We start from the raw sequence: 22,484 nt of genomic DNA on the forward strand, positions 1-22,484 counted from the left end.
GCTCAAAGGGTCGCAGTGAACGGGGCTACATCTGGCTGGTGACTGGCCACCAGCGGTGCTCTTCAGGGCTCGGTCCTAGGGCCAGTCCTGTTCAATATATTTATCACTGATCTGGATGCGGGAGTTGAATGTACCATCAGCAAGTTTGCTTGTGATACCAAACTGGGAGGTGCTGTTGACTCTCTTGAGGGTCAAGAGGCCTTGCAGATGCGTCTGCATTGGAGCATTGGGCTATGATTAATGGGATGAAATTTAACAAGTTGCAATGCCAGATTCTGCACCTAGGATGGGGTAATGCCAGGCACAAGCATAATCTGGGAGAGGAGTGGCTGGAGAGCTGTTGTGCAGAAAGGGATCTGGGGGTACTGGCTGGCTCAGTAGGAGCAGCTGTGTGCCCTGGCAGCCGAGAGGGCAAACCACATCCTGGGGAGCATCAAACACAGCACAACCAGCCGGTCAAGGGAGGGGGTTACCCTGCTGTATTCAGTGTTAGTGCAGCCTCACCTTGAGCACCATGTGCAGTTCTGGGCCCCACAACTTAAGAAGGATGTTGAGGTCCTTGAATGTGTCCGGAAGAGGGCAACAAAGCTGGTGAAAGGGATGAAGGCTCGTCCTGTGAGGAGCAGCTTAGGACTCTGCGCAAAGCAGGCTGAGGGGCAACCTCATTGCTCTCTCCAGCTTCCCAAGGAGAGGGAGTAAAGACTGAGGTGGTGAGCTCTCCTCCCTGGCATCCAGTGATAGGGCGCATGGGAATGGTTCAAAGCTGTGCCAGGGGAGGTTTAGACTTGACATTAGGAAGCGTTTCTTTACCAAGAGGGTGGTCAAACACTGGAACAGGCTTCCTAGAGCCGTGGTCGATGCCCCAGGGCTGTCAGTGTTTAAGACGAATTACGACAAAGCCTTTAATAACATGCTTTAACTTGGGGTTGCGGTTTAGCCCCAGTCAGCAACCAAGCACCACAGAGCCGCTCACCCACCCTCCCCCCCGCCCCGGTGGGATGGAGAGAGAATCTGAATAGCAAAAGTAAGAAAACTCATGGGTTGAGATAAGAACAGTTGAGTAATTAAAGTAATAACAATAATAATGATAAAAATAATAAATTGTAATGAAAAGGAAAACAACAGAGGCTGGAGGACTTTTCCTTGGTGCAGGATGCCTATAATGGAATAAAAAGGTTGCTTGCCCTTCCCCCTTTGTCAGTAACTGTTCAGAGTGCCTAGCTTGGCGAGGTTCCTGCCTGTAGGTCCCTGAAGTTAAATGAGATTAATTCAGGCTTCTTGAGACTGTTGGCAGCATATTCCTCTGCCTACAATCATAGCACAGAGAATTCACAAGGTTAATATAAGCAGACAGATGAAGACAGAGGATCCTGGGGAAGTGAAGGGATATCTGTGTTTAACACGATGGACAGTGGCAAAGCTCGCCATCCACCCAGCCACTGTCAACACAGAGGGCTCTGAAGAGGAGCCACGACCCCCATTTGAGGAGCTGGCAGGACTCATTCCCTTATATGCTGTCTCTATTACTTTGCATGTATTTTCTAGATACAGCAACTTGTTAGTAGACTTACTGGCAGTGCACGAAGAAGTATCTTGAAGACAAGTTAATTCAGGCTTTCTTAGCCTTGATAACACCTGCTTAAAATATGCTTCCTTCTATGAATGACAAGAGTACAGAGATTATATTATGATAGTTCCATTGCAAGTGACTTCCAAAAAGCAACATAGAAGGCTATTTTTCAGAAGGGCCATTAACCATCTGGCAGCCTATTTCCCACCCTTAGTTGTAAGCATGATAATCTGAAGAGTATTGAAGAAAAAGGCAGATCGAAGTCTTTACTGTTTCCACAGAAAATGCATCCTGACGTCTCCATAAACAAAGGTTTTCAAGTGGAAAACATGTTTTACATTTATATCTCATTCTGTAAAGCCCTGCTTATTTTTTACATTTTCTGTACTAAGCCCTTTTTTTATTTTTAAACGGGGCTTGGAGATTATTCATTTTGCAGGTGTGTTGACATATTGAAGACACAATCTCCTAATAAGCTAAAGGGATCTATGATAGTGTTGTTCTTTTGTGTGTCATGCCATTGTAAGTATGGCAGTAATGCTGCTGGTGACTTATGCTGCTGTAACACTTTCTAAACCTGCACAGACACAGCAGTTAGGACTCAGTTTCTCCCTGAACACAATTGGTAGAGGAGTATAAACTCATGGTCTTTGCTCCTGCCCTCTATCTCAGAACTTAAAGTCACAGTCTTTTCTCCTGTCCTCCATCCCAGAACTTACCTAGAACCTTGCAGGTTAAAATTTTGCTTCCCAAGGGGCAAGGCTGTTGTGTAAGGAACTGCTGTTTTACCTGCCTGTCAGCTAAGGTCTGAGATTTGAAGAGAAGTGGTGGCTCTGCCTCTGCTGTGGTGCTGGCTCTCCTTTTGCCTTCCCCTTGACTGCTGTGCCTGTGATCACCAAAAAGAAGACCTGATTAGCATGGATATGGTCCAGTGGTTTGCATGCCTGCATTTCCTTCCCATGGAGGGGAAGATGTGGAGGGATGGTGGTTTGAATCATATGGTTTTGCTCCAACATGCAGCTGGAGCACTGCCAGGGCACACACTGGACTTAGAACTGGTCTCTGATCCACCCGTTTGACTGTAGCCCAAATGACTCATTCTACAGAAAATAACATTGTCGGAACAGAGAAAGCAGCCTTCGTTCTGAGTGACCAACAAGTACAGTCGGTCTGATGCCCTTGGGGCAGGGAAGGAAGAATTTTGCTAGTTTGGCACTGGGTGAATGTCCCCGCCCTTTTAAACTCTCACGATATCTTTCTAAGGCTGAAAATGGGAATGATATGATGCTGTACATTGCTGATCGTAAAACAAGATGGAGACTGATGTACAGCTACCCACTCTGTCTGTCCCAAGCTACTGTCCAAATCACTGACTCGCCTTGTTGGGCCAATGTGTCAATAGATTTATGTGGTAGGAAAATCCAGTGAACAATCAAAGCATTTAAAAACAAGGCAACGAATATGAAGAGTTGGGAGCAGCAGCTGATATTCCCTCAGAGATGTAACACATGATTTCTGTAATCATAAAAATATATTTAATTTTGTTTATTTAAACCAGCCTGTGTTTTGCTGTGAGCATTAATCATCTGGTGTCACACAATAGCACACTAAATGTCACACATTGAATCACATCTCCTGCGACACTGTTATGAATATTCTGGATGTACTCCACAGCTGTAAAAAGAAGTACTTCACGCCTTGCTAGCAATAGAGCAAACACACTCTTGCAGCTTCATTTCGTATTCATTAGCTCTACAAAACAGCAAAAGCAGCATGCAAAATGAGGAGGAATACTAGTGAAGCTCAGCTGCTGATCTTTCACAATTCAGCTACAAGAACTATGAGGTCTGAAAGAACACATTAAAGTACAAGTATCAGTAGAAATATTAAACTACCTTAATCAAGAGAATTACATCTGGTCACTTAGATTTTAACAAGATTTGTTTGCCTGAAGAAGCAACAACAGCAGATAATGTTTCCTGCAGAAGACAGGATCCCCTTCTTCCCCCAGCACGAGTCAAGGAGAAAAGAAAATTCATATATCCCAACTGCTGGAATAGAGCCTGGAGCTGGCAGAGCAAGGCAAAGTGGAGCAGTTGGGAGGCGGGTTTAGTTAATGTTTGAGACTAGTTCAGTGGCCTGGCAGGTCTGTGACTGGAGTTTCAAAGCAGTTTAACAGCACCTTCATAACCCCCCTTTAGGCCAGCAGTGGTCTTGGCCTCTTTGAAGTCTAAAGATCAGGATGGATCTGAATAGTATGGGTTTTAATCTTTTTTGGTTTTTTCTTCAATAAAAGCTGCTGCTTATGTCGCCTCATCTCCGTTAAAGCAAAATGTAAGGGGTGGGGGGCAGAAATGAACCTATGAAAAAAAATCTAGATTTGGCTTCAGAGGAGATTTTGGATGAAAACAGCTAAAGCAGAGAGAGGCACTGGATGAAGTCGTTCTATTTCAAGCCTGTGGATGGCCTTTACTGGACCCGATTGAAACTAATCGGTTGGCAGGAAAGACTAATATATACTGATGGTGAACTCCCTTATCAGTGATTGCAAACACATGCTCTGGGAAGTCCCGCCAACAGATTTGCTGTCCTACAGTACCAGACCTTGGGTGGAAAGGCAGTGTTGTTTAGAGTAAGGGGAAGGAGCATCATCCAGATGGAGGCACTTTAAGGTCTTGTCTTTTGAATGTATATGCATCAAGAACGCCTTCTCTACTGAAGTTAGTAGACCTGGTTTAAAGTAGATATTTATATCTGTGCCTTGAGAATGCAAAATGCTTGTTACTCAGAAATTCCCTGTCTGGTGAGGCCAGCACTCACACCTGTGTAGGAGCAGGCACCAGTACTTAGCTGAAGCCAAAGCAATGGAAAATCAGTCCCAAGTATGCTTAAATACCCCCAGTACTGCTGAAAGGAGAATGTCATGTTGCCCTCAGGACGCATACACTGTGATACAGCAAATGCAGTCTCTGAATTTGACCAGAAACACATTTTCATTGCATTTAATTTCTTTTGGCAGGACATGCCAGTTTCTAGCTCTAAATGCAGGAATTGTGGACAGCTTCAGTGCGTCTGTCTCCTTCCTGTAAAAGAAGCACTGGGAAGAAACAAGGCTGTTTCTCCTTTCTTGTAGCACAAAGCTGCCATTTTTTCAAACTGAAAGCAAGTGGGAGCAAATTATTTGGATTTCCTGACAAAAGCTGCATGGACAAATACCTTTAATAAAAAATAGATGGTTTTCATCATAATGCTTCTCTCTTCTTTTTCCCATGATCATAGGAGTCCCTGCTTTCTGTTTTCAGCCAGATAACATCTTTATTACCCTTACCGACAGTGAATAATAAGACATTCATTTGAACTACAAGACATTCATCTGAACTACATCTTTTCTGACAATAAGACTCAGGGAAAGAATAGGGATAAAAAAAATCAGAGATGTCAGGAACAGGTTCTGCCTGTAAATACACATTCATAGTTCTTGGTTCCTTCTTTGCTTGCAATGGGGGCAGGTGTCTCTGAATTTTAAGCAACCGAATTGTGTTTGTCATTCAACAGTATTGCTTTTGCATGCTTTCCTGTTCTTTCCCTCCTTTCTTAGCATATGTAGAGCTGGGTAGTTTTTACCATCTTGGCCCAGCAATAGAGTAACATCAACCAGAAATGTAGTTCAGTAGAACATATTGCATCATTGAAACAAAAGTAAGAATGGATAGATCTTCGAAAGAGAGGAGAGATGGTTTAAAGCACATTTGTATTGAAATTCAATGGCTTTCCACAGAATTTTCCTCTGTATAAGAATACTTATACACTGTTCCCCTGCCTGTCTCTGCACATTAGTTATGTATGTGTATGCACGTGCGTGTAAACGTGCACACACATGTACACACACACACAAATACAAATACATATACACGTACAAATAAGTATGTCTGTAAATATGCATGTAAAATGGGTTTGCTGTGCAGGTGGAGTTTGGTGTATTGCGTGTGCAGGCACAGAGCTAAGCACATTCTGGTATATGAACGAAACTGATGTCCATGTGAGGGAGGAAAGTACTGGGAAGAAAGGGAGGGAAAGCTGCAAAGTATTTTGGTCAAAAGGAAAGTCCGTCCAGTATAAAAAATTTGAGATTGATAATGGCAGACTGAGTAAGTCAAATGTATTGTGAGTAGTTTTCCCATTCCGTACTTAAAGAGATTATGCCTATTTATCTTAAATATCTAACATATGACAACTTTGTAAAGCCAGTTTAATAAAGGAGTGCTCTAGTGACTCCTAAGTATTCCCATATTTGCAAGGTCTGAGTTTCAGGAAGGCAGGGTTTTGATGAATGAAGTGAAACAATTTTTTCAATATAATTCAGGTAATCAATTCTCCACACAAAAAAAGGAAACATAACTCTTTAGCAGTTGGCAGCAGTTACACAAATAAATACAACAATTTATGGAAATATGGTGGCATCTGCACTGACGGGAGTTAGACAGGAGAATAACCAGAGATACTGCTTCAAATGACAGAGTGTAAAAGGAAGCTTACAAGACCGCAACAGGAAATTGGTTATCAAAATGAATTTAGAATGATTTTTGTATGATTAAAATTACCTGATGAAACTTACGTTCAATAAATTAGGAAGTACTTAATGAATGTTGTATTCCATCAGGAATTATTCACAATCAGCATATGAAAAGATGAAACATGAGATTCATAGTAAAGATATGGCTGGAGGCAAATGAGACTGCCCTCATAGCAGAGTTTTCACCTCTGGGTGGCTTCATCAATGTCTGATCTTGTTTGTTTTGGCAGCTTTGGATAAGTTGTTTCAAATTTTGAGAATTAGGCAGAGATGGCATTCAGACAAGTGAGACTGACAGAAAGCTCATTAAAATGGATGGCAGTTTGCCTATCAACTTCAATGAGTTCTAACCGTGACCTCTGTAACAGAATGCTTGGTTCAATCTCTTGTGAAAAATCTGGCAGATATCTGGCAGATAGCCTTTGGGTTTTTTCTATACGCACATACAAGTGTGATTCTGCTCCAGCTGAATTCAATGGCATTACTCTTAAGGGCTAAAAGGTTAAGCATAAGCTTATGTGCATCTGTGGATTGGGGATGCAATAATTTTGTTCAATATAAAAAGCTGCGTTTTAAGGTGAAAGTGGAAATATATCTCTTGGGAGAAATCAGTATTGCACATCAATCAACAGGAGTCCTGCATGCCACTGACTTCACTTGGGGTATGATTTTATTTTCTCTTTCACACACCCACAGATAAGTTGCCAAATGCAAGAGAAGGCAAGTTATGTCCATTATGTCTTTGAAAAGAAACTTTTGAGTAAAAAAATCAAAACATTCCTTATAAATGATCTTTCTTTAACGTCAGAAAAAGTCTACTTCATCCACAAATTGTTGACGTACATTTTTTTAGAAAAGTCAGACTTGATACTGAAGTAAGTCCCTTCTTAACCAAATAAGAATGCTATTCTTCATTCCATAAACATCTCTTTTTATGGCTTGATCCGAAGACCATAAAATCAATGGAGAGACTCAATCTTCAGTGCCAGATATTGTCATTATGCCTTGCAAGGCCATTGTTTTTCCAGAAGAGAGGACCAAGTTTCAGTACTTGTTGCTCAGTTACAGCCCCTCCAACCCTCTTGGAATTCATAGGTTTATAACACCTTAGAAAACCAGACGTACACAGTTTTCATGTCAATTATTGATGCATCTATTTGTTGATTCCTTTTTGTCCAGTAACCCTGATGAAATGTTTCACTAACTGCTCTTCTCACCAAGACTTTATTCTGCTGTACTTGGCTTTTCCCTGTGAATGCTCTCCAAGTCCTACCAGTGGGAGTCAAATAGTTTACTGGAATCCTGAATGGGCAGGACAAAAAGAAATTTGTTGCCTAGGTAACTCAGCAAAATAACCAGTTAGTTTATGCAAGTGTGCCTGCTTATCTGCTGAAGCACAGATGAGGGTATGTGCGTTCAATATTGTGTTCCTTTTCTAGTGCTTCCTGTAAGCATCCATGCAGATTTTACTGGTGAAATATTCAAAGAAATTCTCTCTCTCTAGCTGATTCATCTGATGTGAATGCCATGGATTCCCGGATACAGTCAAACCAGGTAAGATCAACATAGACATCAACTTTCTGCTTTGGCTGTAATGTTGTTAAGTTTTCAGATCTGATTTTACTGGTGGCATCAACGTAATGGTTTGATAACACCGCTAAGTATCAAGCTTAGTAAGTAAAGAAAGAATTTTACATAAAGACCATGAATTTACAGCAGCAAACTGATTTTTACAAGCTGCTGTATCCCTGAATCAGAAAAATGTTATAGTAGAGAAGTGTCATTTAAGTAGTCTTAAAGATGATTAACATGATGTCTGATAGAAAAACTCAGCTATTTAAAAGCATAGACTTTAAAGCCAGGTTGTTCATCTAGTCTGACCTTAACGAAGTCAGTCTCTGTGAATTCTGTATGAATGCTGACCCCATTCACTTTAAAAGAAATTTTGCTGTTGACTACCACAGCGCCAGGATTTCATGGTCTGAGCATTTCAGTTATTTCTGTATAAAAGGGGGAGGGATAATATTATTTCCTTTCTCCTACTCTCTGTCTGTCTGCTCTGTTCAATTAGACTAGAAATTCTCTGGAGCAAACTATATTTTACAGGCTTTCCATAGTGCCCAGAACAATAGGGCCTCTTGTGGCCCACAGCAGTCATAATAATTTGAATTGTTTCCATCATTAATCAGATCTCAGGATGAGATGTATTCTGCCCAGTTTGTATTTCAGGAGTGCACCAGCTGTATCTGTAGGACAGGCAGGGAAGAGTCGGTCGAATGCAGATGGGAGAGACACATGGTTGAGACTGATGCCCACCCTGTATTTACCCCGCTCAGCCATTTCAAAGACAAAATTACTGGTCAAAATTGGATACAGTGGGAAAAGCTATTCCTTTCTTGCAGGACTGGGACATGCTGCTGAATTTCTTGGCTGAAGCACATTTTTATGGGCAGTTTGTAAAGATCTGAAAACCAGTGTTTATAATGGAACAGCCGACACCATCTTAAATATGTCATTTCACCAAAATAGCACACAGATATTTTTTCATATGCTTTACGAGAAATGCATTTGCTATAGAAGGTCTGAAGCCCATTAGGCTGTGGCGTGGACCAACACCTCTCGTTGTATATACAGAGGAAAAATAGTAAGTAGAAAGGCCCCAAATTACAGTCTTGTTTAATTTAGAAATAAATATTTTTATTTTTTTCTTAGCAGATAGAGGAAAGACATGCTTAAGTGACCTGATGAAACTCTTAATACCCCGTCCTCTGCCCACCCGGTAATAGACTCTGTTTGTACCACCCAAAGTTTCACTAAAACCCATGTGGAATGACCGCTTTCTTAAATTTCAGATAATGAACTGACAATTCAACATTTGGAGCCACAAAATACCTTTGCATAGGAGCTGAAATTCTGTGATAAAAATTGTGCTCCTGTACTGTACAGGCACAGCAACGTTTGTCTGCAGAACTTCTAAGAGAATGTTGTGGAGACTTCAGTCACTGTTGGGGAAAGCACACGCCTGTCTGTACAGAGAGGTTTTATAATGTTAAGCCTTTACTACGACCAGGAAGAAGAAAAATCTAAAGGAAAGGGAGGGTAGGAAATAATTTTTATGTGAAGAAACTGAAAGGTAGGAGGTCTGAACCATAGAGGTTTGGGACTCTATGGTATTTCCAGTTGAGTATCTCTGGGCAGAGGGTTTACTGGGTACTTTTTTCCACATTGATCTTAATCTATTTATCCCATCTTCTTTCAGTATGGAGCCTAGGAGCTCAACTGAAGGAGGAACTGTGCCTGTAATGTGGGAGATGCAGATCAATAGGGCATGATTGACTGCTCTATTACAGCCTTACACAGCACGGCACTGAAGCTTGGTTCCCGTAACTACTGTTAAGAGTTTCAAAGCCATCTTTAAACTTCAGCAGGGACCAGCCAATGCCCGTAACAATATTGGGCTGCTGCAATTCCATCAGTGGCACACTGCCAGAGTCTACACTTTGTCTGAGCAAACCAAATGAACATTATATCAAACTCGTTTTGAAGTGAATAGCTTCACTAGACTTATTCTCAGAACCTATAACTTTAATACTTTAAGAAAAAATATAATATAAAAATAGACACAAAACTGACCTGTCAGTTGCCACCAAGAGAAGAGTCTCTTGTTTTCATTCTCAAATGCAAACTTGAGGAAGGAAGCCTGGAAGATTGTTTATAAAATGTCTGAGCATGTTCAAATGAGGCAGGGACATTCAACAGCGTGAAGACATGCTCATGGAGAACTTTCATGAATAAAATATGGGACTTTTTAATCATCAATTTTCTTTTCATGCAAAGTTTGTGGATAAATGAATAAGACATTTACCAGCCATTAATGAAGCAAAGAAAAGATAAACTTCAAGTGGGCAAAACCATGAAAGCAATTCAGAAAAGTGAAGTCGCTGGAGTGAGCACACGAGAGATTCACCTGGATGATCACGTATCTTGCTACAGGTATCACCAACCTGTCTTTAGCCACCTTCTGGAAAGACGGTTCATTGATACCAGCCAGGTCAGCACAGGAATTTGTTTGATGTGCTTAAGAGATTGGTAACAATAGCTCCTAACGTGACTGCGTTGCGAGGTGACAGTGTTTCCTTGGAGACAGTGGATCCACACAGACCCAGCCAGGCTCCTTGCAGGTTACATCTCCTCAGAGGATGTCGAACTACCTCTCCATGCAGGGGCAAAGATGGGAAGATAAGCTTTGACTGTAGACAAATAGCTTTATGCAAGACATGAGGATTTTATGCAACAGCAAGACATGTCTGAAAGGTAGGAGGGTGAAAGAAGAGAAGGAACTGTAGTCATTGTACAGCTGGCTTGACATGCTTTGACAACAAAGCTAGTGTTACAGGATTGAGTATCTTTTTAAAATGCACCAATCTGTATTGCTGATGGAGATTGTTGTGCAGTGGAACAGGAGGAAAAATGGGTTTTTTCTTGATGTTGTTGGCCGATTACTGAAAGACAAAAGGTGTCTCAACAAAAAAGTATCATTTGTTGTAAAAAAGTGTGAGAGGCACATTGACTGAGATGTGGATTTTGTATCGTTGCAAGTTAGATCCATGAAGAGCTGCATGGAATGATAATTAATATCCTGGGAATGTATGATTATGGTGATGAGACCTAATTATGTTAATTATGTTGGGGGGGGGGGGGCAATTTTATGATGCATAAAGCAAGATAATTGATGATACAGCTAACAGCAAGAACGTATTGTAACCAAAACTTACAGGTGTGTTTGTCACTAAATTATGCCGAAAAGAACTGCTTTAAAATGTTGCATAATGTCTCATAAAACTCCTATAAAAATAATTGAAAGGTAATAGAGCATGGAAACACTATGTCCAAGTCCTCTACTGCTCTAAGTTCAGAGAGTTCTCATAACAAATGTTTGCATACAAGCAACAGCTGCTACAGAGCAGTAAATTGTGTGCATTTTGAACAAAGCACAGCCTGAATTCTCAGTTTGCTGTCTTTTAAATACCTACACAAATTGCATTTGTAAGTTAACCCTGCAGTTCATTTATGTTGATCAACTTTGGCATGTGCAATTGACTGAGACAACATAAATAACTGGGTGTTTGTATCACCCAATCAAACAGCGATTTGTGCAAGTGGTTTGGACAGATCCATAACCAGCTCTTTTAAAGCCTATGCAAAGTCAGCAGCTCTGACCTAGATATAAGAACCTTCTTCTGTTTGGGAGGATTTATTGCCCTTTCCTTAGTTTATTTGGGTTTTTTAATTATTATTATTTTTCTTAAAGACGACCTTAAAAAACATTAGATTTGGTTCCTTTAGAATGGTCCGTGTTTTTCATTTCCATAGTAGCAGGATTGAAAGAGCTTGGAGCACTTTGCTGCTAAATAGCAACCTGGCCAGCCTTCCACTGAGATCAACCGCACGGGACCACGGGCCTTTCCACCGTATGTGTTCTGTGATTTGGTGGGATGTGAAGCTGTAGCAAGCCCCATAGCAATTCTGACTCTGAATATGTGACGAGGTAGTATAAATAGCCCGACTACTTGTTCCCAAATTTTTTTATCAAGGGCATTTCAGATCTATGGGGAAAGCAACCGTGGTCCAGTGAAGCTAAGTCTGCTCGAAGCTGCTGATTCACAAAAAGTAGCTGGGGATAAGACTACTGGAAGCTAGACCAGACCCCAGAACTACTCAGACCACAGGGACAAAAGCCTTTCAAATCCCAGTTGCAAGAGTTTGCTTATAATCTTTATCTTCATTCCTCTTCCACTGAGCTTTCCATTTGTTGCTTTCCATGAGGCAAAGCTGAACCTGTGCTGTAGAGTCTAAAATGCTTGTTTTTCGAGGCTGCTGGTTACATCAGGAGAAAGGAGTCTTTTGACTGACAGTCTTTTCTTAACAGCCAAATATCTAAAATAGTACTCAGGAAGAATGTCACTGGTGTAGTTTCAGAAGTATCTCAGCTATAGCTCTTCAAAGTATTTCATGGGCTTTTAATATATTCTACCCTTAAAGTCAGCTGGACTCAAATGTACTTACAGTGCAGTTAGAAAACTTACAGGATTTTGTTGCCTATGAAAATTTTGCCAAGATGTCAGTGGGAGGAGAAGCAGACCCGTTTCATGGACACGCAACTGACACTGACGTCTTGATAATGCGTGACTTCTAACAGTGAACTCTGTAGGAGTGCATGATTTTCCAAGATATGGCCTGATATCATCTCATAAATTATGTTTTAAAAAATGCAGTAGCTGTCTGTACTCATTCCTTGCAGTTTACAAAATATTTCAGCCACTTAATTCTCCACTGGGGCTAGCACTGAGCAAAAACCATAATATATATTGGATTAGCCATGAGCACTTTCGCTTACCCCCATAGCCCATGCTACCTCTATTCAGCTCACATGCAGCACTCTAGATTTCAAGGTGCTAGCAAAGAATTGCTTTGTACAATGCTTTTTGTTTGCTTGTTCAATTATTTAGATGAAATAGCTGGTTTATGTATTTTAGTGATGCTACACATATCAGAATTGTTTCCCTGAGCTTTTTTGAAGTGATCAGAAGTCCTGCTATTTCAAAGCACCCTTAAGGCACTTAAAGTGGGATCCTCCTCATTGAATTTCAGATGCCTTAAGGTTGTGTCCACTCTCAGGAAAGCCTGCAGGCTCCTCGTGTAGACAGTGGGGACTGTGGTTCACTCCAGCTGAAAATAATAGGCATTGAGGCTGGGTTGAGCAAGTGGGTATCTGGACATACCCACTTGTCTCCACTGACTGTAGAGGGAGCCAAGACATTCTGCTAAGCCTGGCTTTGCAGGCTGGCAACTCCAGCCGGGTGGGAGAAATCATACTTTAACCAGATGGAAGTTTCAGATGTTTAATGTTGACTTGAGCATTTTTAAATGTCGTCCATGGATTTGACATCAGTGGCAAAGCTGTAGCCATGATACAAACAACTAGACCGAGGGCCAGCCTCAGAAGTTAGAAGCTGGTCACACACAAGATTATTTCCCCCTTACCATTTTAGGTTTTCTTTTTATTCCTCTTTTATAGGATTCTTAAAATATAGTCAAGTGTCTCTGCTTAAAAGACATTACAGATACGCCCCCAGCCCAAGAAGAGAGAGAATGGAGGAATGCTTTTGCCACAGAGGGTTTCCATTAGTGAAATTAATTCCTCTCTCTTAAGAATTTAGGTCTATGATTTATGATAACCACCAATTTCTCACTGCAGGCAAAGTGAGAGGAAATGACTCAGCCTGGACAGACATCATGAATCTAATTTTTTTCCTGCTAATGCTTGACATAATCTAGTGTGCTGCTCCCAGAGGTGCTATTGGAGATTCATATCCAGCCGAAGGGCCTCACAATCAAGGCAGAAAATTTTGTTACTTTCATGTCTTGTGTGATCTGTAATTGTTTGGAATTGCATCCTGCCTCATTCATTGCCGTTTCTTTTGCATCAATTTTGCAGCAAAGTAGTAAGGAAAACAAAGCAAGGGAAAGAAAAGCAACGTAGCGCTTGCTCCTTCAGAAAAATCATCTGTGACAAAACGTTAGGGTCCAGCTGGTGCTTATTAAACTCAGGCAGTTCTGAGATGAAAAATGCTTCCTTCTGTCACTCTTTCCAATAGAAATCTCACTACCCACCTGACTGGAGAAGTCTTGTCTATCCCATATTGATTCTGGAACTTTATGTTTTATTTTCTATCACCAATACAGAACTTTGTGAGTGGGCTTCTGCCAAAAGATCAGAATAGATACTATGTTAAATGGTTCACCTGAAATGTTTTATCCCACATTTCAAGGGACTAGGAGTGTATATTCATGTCTCAGCAGAGGAGGTAGTATCTAGCTGAGAGGAAGGTAGGATTTCAAAAGTCTTGCCATTATAAATAGTCATTTAAATACATGCTAACACATTGCTTCCAAAATGGAGAAGAATAATAGGTCTTTTCCTTAAATATAAAAGAGTTTCTCTGTGTTTCTCTGTTATGACCTCATTTAACATAAAACGAAGCACAAGCAAAACAAAACCAAGAGAGGGTGAAGCAAGAGTTCCCAGAACTTTTGTTTTTCCTTTTTTTTTTTTTTACATTGACCCTCTTTTCACAAGACGGCTCTGTGTGTGAATGCCTGCTGATGTGTAGCACGACACACACATGAAAATGATCTGTTTGCCTCAAGATGACCTCTAAAAATGCCTAAGTAAATAGCTGTTATTTCAGAAATGCTGGTCTTGCTCAGCTTCCTTTAAGCCACCTACGGTTTATTGTGTCCATTTGATCCCATTAAAAAAATAAAGCATAAAGCATGAAGGGAGGAGTAGTTCTGTACGTCAGTACTGGCCCGTGCAGGCTGTATGCACTTTGAGGCAACAGCCAGGAAAGATGTAATACTGGGTTTTGATGATGTTTCAAAAAGGCAGAACAATCTTGGAAAGGTCAACAGAATACGTCTCTTCATTATTATTTGCCAATAATCTGTAATTGTAAGTTTTAACTGATGTTCTATTTAGCTTGTCTGTTGCACTCAATATGAAACTTTCATTACCATCCTCAACAGACCATTTTAAAGCTGCGTTTTTATTCTCCATTTCTGCTCCTGACTATAATTGTTTTAATGATGCTTACTGACAGCTGATACTTCCTGGCAAGCTCTCACAGAGCTTGTACAGTAGAAGTCAAATTATAGTGCTATATGCACACGCTTACTAAGTTAAATTTTTTTTTAAGTATTCCACAGCAAATTTCTAAATTGCAGCTGCCAGTCTGCAAATTATTCAATCTCTCTCTGAAGCACAATTGGAGAAATTGCATCATTTAGGGTATATAAAATGTACTTTTCAATGTGTTCTTAGGCACTGAACTAACAAAGCACAGAAGCACATGACTTCAAGACTCTATAGAACAAAGCTCAACTCTTCTTTGGAGCCTTGATATTCTACTAAAACGTACTCAAGGGATTAAAATAAATATGCAGTTGAGGTATCTTTTCATACAACCTGGATCCATAAAAGCAGGACTATACAAGATAGAAGGGGACATATGCTCCTGAACAAGTTCAGTTCTTAATTTTCTCCAAGACTGAGGTTTTCTAACAAACTGCCAGTAAGTTCGTCTTTCTAATGTTTGGGCGTATCTGTAAAAGCCTCATGTGTGTAAGTAAATGGTACTTAGGCGGGAGGTCCCACTGAGGGACTGGAAGGGATTGCCCTACCTATGGTTTGACCTCAGGACCACATGGCTTTTGTCTGGTGGTAAGTCCTACCCCTTCCTACTTTGTATTTTCTGCTATTATAAAATAGTTGGCCTTTCTCTGAACAGAATCGATTACTTGTTTACCATTTCCTCTCTAGTTCCTCAGGTCTGACTACAAGCAATCAAAAATTCTGTAAATCCTATTCATCCTGCTGCTCCATCCTAAGCGACACACACACTATTCTACCGGCTTTATTCCAAAACAGAGGATTCATCAGGCAGAACTGTGATTCTGGGCTACCTTCCCCAGTAAGTGTTTCCCTTACCAGTCTGATTACAAGTTTATAGAAGAGGGACACTGACAAAGAGCAAATAAGGCTGAAATCTCTGCCTCAGCTTTGAAGCTGATTGTGTTTTGCCTCTTTTTATCTTCCAAAGCTAGATCAGATAATTATAAATAAGATTATATGATGTGGTGTTAGCAGTGGCAAGGGATTTGACTCGGTGGCCCGGGAAGCCTTTGAGCACTATGCACAGAACTGGGTACAATGGGGAAGTATATAATAAATCCTGAAGAGGCTGTGTACATTTGCTATAAAATATCATAACCAGGAGTGCTATGCAAGGTAACAATACAGCTATTCTGTGAGAATATCTCTCTCCAGTTGGAGCCAATTCGCAGAGGTAAACGAGAAGTGGCGGTGTTAAACCACATCTAAATTGCGTAGCATTTACCAGCATTACAGCATTTACCAACTTTTGGATGTGTGTATAGCTCAGCACTAACTGGAGGGGGTGAGTCAGAGGTGCATGCTCCATCTCTCCTCCCCCCTCGACTCCACCATCATGGCTTCCAGTGAAAGAAATGCTGGAATTCTGAGCAAATCACCAAGCCGCGTTGCACTGAGGGGTTCCCCCGCTGTAGGCAATCATGGTGCGGTGTCTGTTGGGCACGGCACAAATCACACATACTCCGTACGCTACGGGCAGGGTTAGAGATTTTGTTCCTTGCTCCCTCCTGGGAGACTGATGCCCTGGAAATTATAGAACATGTTTTAATGGAAAAGCAAAATGGGCAGAAAGCTCATGTTCTCAACTGCAGCAGATTGTCTGTGTTTAGATTCAGTGCCTCAATTGCATTCGGGATATATTGTATGCAAGCTTGTCCAGAAGTGTGTTTACACGCGTAAGCATACGCAAGCACATGCCATTATATCCTCAGTTCCATGCATCTTTTTGCTATTTACCAGATTGTCTTAAGGAGAAGATGTTGTAAACATGTACGAATAGTATTTCTACTGTAATAAGGACAGAAATATGAGAATACTCAGTGCCAGAAATCGGAAAACTTTAACTGATGCCTTTATGGTTGGTTTTTTTGGTTGTTTTTTTTTTTTTTAAGCTTCCTTCTGATTCCTTCAAGTATTTCGGCTGGTGTGACATAGAAGAACATGATGTTCGGGGAAATCAGCTTCACTGTCCCCGAGTGAGAGAAGGTAAAGATCAAAAAGGCATATTCACATTCAAGGCTTATCTCTATTTACTCAAACAGTATGTCCTTAAACGTTATGAGCTTAAATCATGGAGTTTGCCATAGTTTTGAAGAGGGGCAGGATTTCAACCCATATTGTACATATTCACTTTTTTTAATCTCTAGGAAAATACCTTTTGTCATTTTGAAAATGGGAAACAAAAGCCAGAACTGTAGTTTGAATATTTTTAGTATTACTGTGGTGTTGATTACTTCTCTCAAAAGTTCATTAACATTTAAAAACTGTTCAGAATGCAATAGCAATATGCCAAACAAGAAGATGAGAGTGAAATCCAGTCCTGCATGCAGTGGCACATATATTTTATTTTAAGACTGAATTGGCGCAATTACAGTCTATAGACACACTCAAGAATGAGGAATGAAAGGTGGATTTTAAAATCCAGTGTTTGCATGTTTGGGACCAAAGAGTGGAAAAATTCCACACTGACCTTGCTTTAGTTAGGGATCTGAAGATTTGCATAGATTTAAGGATTTCAGTAGACCCATTGACTTTAAGTCCTCAGCATGTATCGTTCTTAATACAAATGAGGTTTTGAGTATGGCTATTAATCCCAGTTGCAGTTGTTGTCAGTGGACTGCAAGTTATAAACATATCCATAACTACAAGTTACAAACATTGCTCAAAACGATTAAAAGATAAGCCCCTAACCACTGTATTACCTCATAACATGTGAAAGACTATATAGAAACAATATTTTAGAAGTCAGATGCTTATGCTCAACCAATGAGGAAAAGCTTTTATTCTGAGCTGTAGAAGCAATGTCATTTATGAACCATGTACCAAATCATCGTGACCTTAGATTCCTTGCTGAATTATGAGCCCAGAAATGGTAAAAAAAATCTTCACATTAATTTACATCTTAGAAGCCTGGAAACCTATGCACCTATAATATGATATATATTTCTTCACTTCAGATACCTTCCCAGCCATATATATATAATCTTTCAGCAAGTAAATATGTGCCAGTTCCATATTGCCTCCACCACTGTAAATCTTTTTTTCTGACCAGGTCCCTCAGAAGAAGAGCTATTTTTCAGAGGAGAAGCGCATATTTTGAAAAAAAGAAAACAAGTAACTGACACAGAGAAGTGGCAAAAGAAACTGCAAGAGAACTGGGAAAACTGTGCTGTAAAACTTTCTCATTAACTCTTTGCACTGTAGCAGTAAATAAGCCAAATAATAATGTGCCGGTTGCTCCTTGCAGTTAGCAGTTTTAAAGCTCAGGTTGGCACCATGACATTGTAAACCAGAAGGTTTTTACAAGCTGGAGGAAACACTAGAATATGTTGTAATTTGGGTCCTGACCCTGTGCAAAGAGTAAACTCCTGTGTTGTGACAGGGCTTCATTTGTGCTTGGGCATATAAGAACTAGTGACTTTCTTTGCCTGCCTGGTGCCTGATGGTAAACAAATGGTTAGAGAATGGAGTATAATTTCAGCTCTTTCACTCTTTCCTCATACCAGCCTGCGCAGTTCTTTTGGCCGGAGGTACTGTGTTACTGCCAGTTCTGATCAGCAGTAAGATACAACCTCCCTAAGATCAGGTAGTAGCTTCATCTAACACTGAGATCCCGTGCTCTGGATCATGCCTCTCCCCAGGCATGAACATGGGGGAATGTTGACAGCTGGCTACTGCACAGCACTTATTTTCCAGATGAATGTAGAGGCCAAACCAATAAGCCACAATCACTTAGTCCTGCTTCCTCTACCCAGAGCACACACACAGAGGCATGCCCACTCAAGAGGAAGGAGGGGCTGGTCAGTAAGATTCACATGCTTAAGAGATCATTTCCTTCTTCTTTACCTTCAAGGAATTATGCAGTGCCTCGCCATGATTCTAAGGTGAATTTGGCAATTGGCACCACAAGCTGGTATTAGAGCAGCATAATAAACCAGGTTCACCTTTAATCTAATTCTGACAATGAAAAGATTGAGTTATATATTTAATAGAAATGTAAGTGATTTCTCTTATTTTTCCCTTCCCAGGAGTTGAACCTTTCATATCAGGACCTGGGTGATCTTTACCAGGTGGAAAACTTCAAAAGGATTCTCCAAAGATTAATTCGGGTGGAAAAACTTTGGTTGGTGGACAATTCTTTGGCAGACCTAAGTGCCATAAGGTTGCCAAGGTAGACAAAATGTCCTGCTTCTACTTTTATGCAATATCATAGAAATCAAAACTATTATTTACCTAACTAATAGCTGGAGCAGCCTCTTGAGAACTGTCAAAATGTGATATTTTTGGGGGTATATATTGAGAATCCATCAGTATATTGCTTTTCTGAGTTTATGTCTTTCCCAAGTTGAAAATACTCAGTAAAGAGGCCAGGTGATGTCTTCTTTATTCCTGCCAGATAATTCATAAGTGTCATCAAATTCAGTGATATTTTTGCTAAAAGGGAAAGTTGTTGAAAACTGAAGGAGTGTATATGAAGACATGGCAGGACATAACCCAAGCAGAAAGACCAGGTGTGACCATGACAACTATATTTTTACAGTCCACCTATTGCTACTATGTTGTTGTATGTCTAGGAACATGGAAAGCTGTAATATTAGGAACAAGAAAAATTATGTACCCTTTGTAAGGGATAAAGAAAACTGAGACTGTAAAATGTAGGGATCGGATCTTGCCATCTACGGCTAGGCAAACAGAACACAAATGTAAAATTAGCGTGAAAGCAGGTCTCGAGGAATCAATTTCTTGTAACCCTCATTGGAATCCCGAAGCTGCCATGACTGACTACATGAAGAGCCATCCCTGTGTTAGCTTACAGGTATATAATATTAGATGTGATCAGTGATGTCTTATGCTTTATACTTTACAGATGCAGAGAACTAAATGTCAATAAAAACCACTTTACATCCTTCAAACAGCTGCCAAAGATACCTCAGATTCAGCACTTATCACTTGCTGAAAATAACATTATGACACTAAGTGGAATATCAGACTTCAGGCGTACTCCACTTGAATCCCTTATACTCAAGAGGAATCCCTGTGAATTTCAAGAAAGATACAGGCAACTGTAAGTCTTACTATCTCATAGCCAACAAAAGTTGAACAATACAAAGAATTTATTGTGAGAGAGTACAAAAGGAATAGGATCTCAAATACAACAAGCTCTCCTGAGCAATCTTTCTATTTTCCCATAGTCTCAACTATCATAAATGCTCCAGGAACATGGGCTGAGGAGCCAGTATCTGAGAATAGCCACAAAATGTTCAGAAACTACCTGGGAGGCTTTGTAATCACATGACTAGCATTCCTGAACTGAACTAAGCCTGAACAAGTTTAAAGACAGTGACTAGAGCAGATAAATTAGATTCCCTTTTATTAATAGAAACTACCTATTACTCAAACTCTCCTCAGTCTCATTGCATCCCTCGTGTATTCTGAAAGGAGTCTAAATTACATTACATGTCAGAGATGGGATCAGAAGGATGTGTTGAAAGATGGGAGCTAAAGCAAGAGAAACCTTCATTTGATTTTTCAGGATTCTCTCCTCTCTCTGTGGCAGCACTGTGGAAGTTACGCTGCCTTGAACACCCCACTCAGTGTAGGTACATGCTGCAGGCAGTGCATCGTAGGGTAGATTTAAGAGAGCTGCCTTGGACGTTAGAAATGAAAATTCAAATCCGAGGTAGAGAATTCAGGGGACGGTAATTTATCGTAAGTCTCATGCACATTTTGACGCTCACACCCCTATTCCGTTCCTCCCCAGTCGCTTTGACTCCAAAACCCTGTTGCCAGGAAAAAAAATTGCACACAGGTCAGAAAGGGGAACGAAGCGTGTTGCTTCTGAGCTCTTCAGAAGCCTGCGTGGTTGTGTGTTTCTCCCCACTACAAACACAGAGTCGCATCAGCCACCTACAGAAGGCATTGTTGATGTTTTTGAGATAAACCTCACAGCATGTGTCATCTCTTCCTGGGAGGGGGGAAAAAAGAGAAGTTTGAAAGGAAGTGTTTAATGAAAACCTTTCTAAGTTTCCAATAGGCTTTTTCCTTCAGCCCTTTGACAGTGTGATGGTGATGCTTGTGCTTTCTAAAGGTAGACAGGCAGATATCAAAGTGGAAATTAAAAAGTAAATTTAAAATAATGGATTGCACATTTTATTTACATATCAAAAGGTTCAGGAGAAGAAAAGCTGAGAAGCACTTTTTAACAATTACTAATTCTGTTTCTGCTCCCAATCCTACCAGTTCTTAAGGCAATTACATATAGATAACTCTGGTATTACTTGCACTGCTGGCGTTGGAAGACAGAATGAATCGTTTTCAAGCATAGATAAAGCCCTGAGTTACATGCCGAGCTTGAGCTCTGGAGTCCATGCTCACCTCAAAAGGCACAGGAGCAAGTACCACAGCGTGTGTGTTAACACCCTGTGTGATGCTTACGGGGGGGCTACGGCTCCATCAAACTCTTCTGAAGAAGAAAACAGCAGTCTGCATGACCGAGGTTAGAGATACTGAAGTGCTGTTTAAAAGGAACGCTATATTAGGAGGTAGAGCCATTCATTTTGGTTTGGCTTCGTGCCCACAAAACAGGGACCTCTTTTCTTTGAAAGAAACAGAAGTGCAGAAAGCTTTGCAGAGAGCCTGGTTTCTGTGTCACAGAAGGGTAAAAGCTTGAGTTGCACTTCTTGCAGTCTGAATCTTTGCTTTTCAGCGGTCTAGGAAATTCAGTCTAGGCTAACACTGTGTCCTCTCTTTTGCATTATGCAACAGGTTTGGTTCTATTCTATTAATAATGTAGAGACTTGTAGTGCTTTACTGAGTCTAGGATATAAAACTTGTGCAACAGCGTGAAACCTGAAAGTTTTTAATTAGCTCTTTATCAGAAAAATTCTGCAACAAATGGCAAATCAAGACTTCCAACAATACAAATCTATTTTGGATATGTTTGAATCCACTACTTGTTTTTTATCAGTGTCTATTTTGTTCTCAACGTTTCCCAAGTTTATTTATCTCAATTTCTATTTCTCTTTTGTCTCTCTTTAAGTGTGTTCTCCAGTTTGCCAAATCTGAAAATGCTGGATGGTATCCCAAAACTGCCAGAGGACTGTTCCCCCCCAGATAGCAGGTTTTTTTTCAAAATGTGTACTATACTCTAGCACTGTATTTTTGCAGGATCACAGCTGTGCTAGAACCACCTCACTGAGAGATACAGTAAATCCTGTGTATGGAAGTTACTCTTTTTCTCTGATCAAAGAGATACTGAAGCAGAAATATGATTTTTTTAAAATGTGTTTGTGATACCACAGACTTCAAGTAAGTATGAATAAATGATATGTAAATAAGACATAATGTGTATACTGAGTGTCATGAGTTTGGTGTATTAAAAATACTGGGTGACTGTCTTGTCTAGGACCTCTATGTAGAGAACAACTTGCACTTATTGACTCCCACTGCATTTACTTAAAACATGTCCAAGTTCAGACCACATGTTCATTGTGGGAAATTGTACAGGGATTAATATCCAGGTTGTGAAGAAAAGGGAAAAAAAAACCTGAATAAAAGCACAGATTATGCAGTTTCCTTCTTTATGTCCCACCCATGTCCTGGTGCTC

The 22,484-nt window shown here is 40.5% G+C and overlaps 1 protein-coding gene across 1 annotated transcript; it reads left to right on the plus strand.

Annotated features, from left to right (window-relative positions):
- Window positions 1-8,868: 8,868 nt before the first annotated feature.
- LOC104043643 (uncharacterized) lies at window positions 8,869-22,273 on the plus strand. Its single transcript, XM_064457940.1, has 7 exons — window positions 8,869-10,457; window positions 15,526-15,676; window positions 16,770-16,863; window positions 17,930-18,048; window positions 18,906-19,048; window positions 19,745-19,942; window positions 21,917-22,273. Exons 1-7 carry the CDS (start codon window positions 10,432-10,434, stop codon window positions 22,026-22,028), a joined length of 843 nt encoding a protein of 280 aa, XP_064314010.1. The 5' UTR covers window positions 8,869-10,431; the 3' UTR covers window positions 22,029-22,273.
- The last annotated feature ends 211 nt before the right edge of the window (window positions 22,274-22,484 follow it).

The sequence above is a fragment of the Phalacrocorax carbo genome, chromosome 7 (genome assembly GCF_963921805.1).
Source record: "Phalacrocorax carbo chromosome 7, bPhaCar2.1, whole genome shotgun sequence".
NCBI lineage: Eukaryota > Metazoa > Chordata > Aves > Suliformes > Phalacrocoracidae > Phalacrocorax > Phalacrocorax carbo.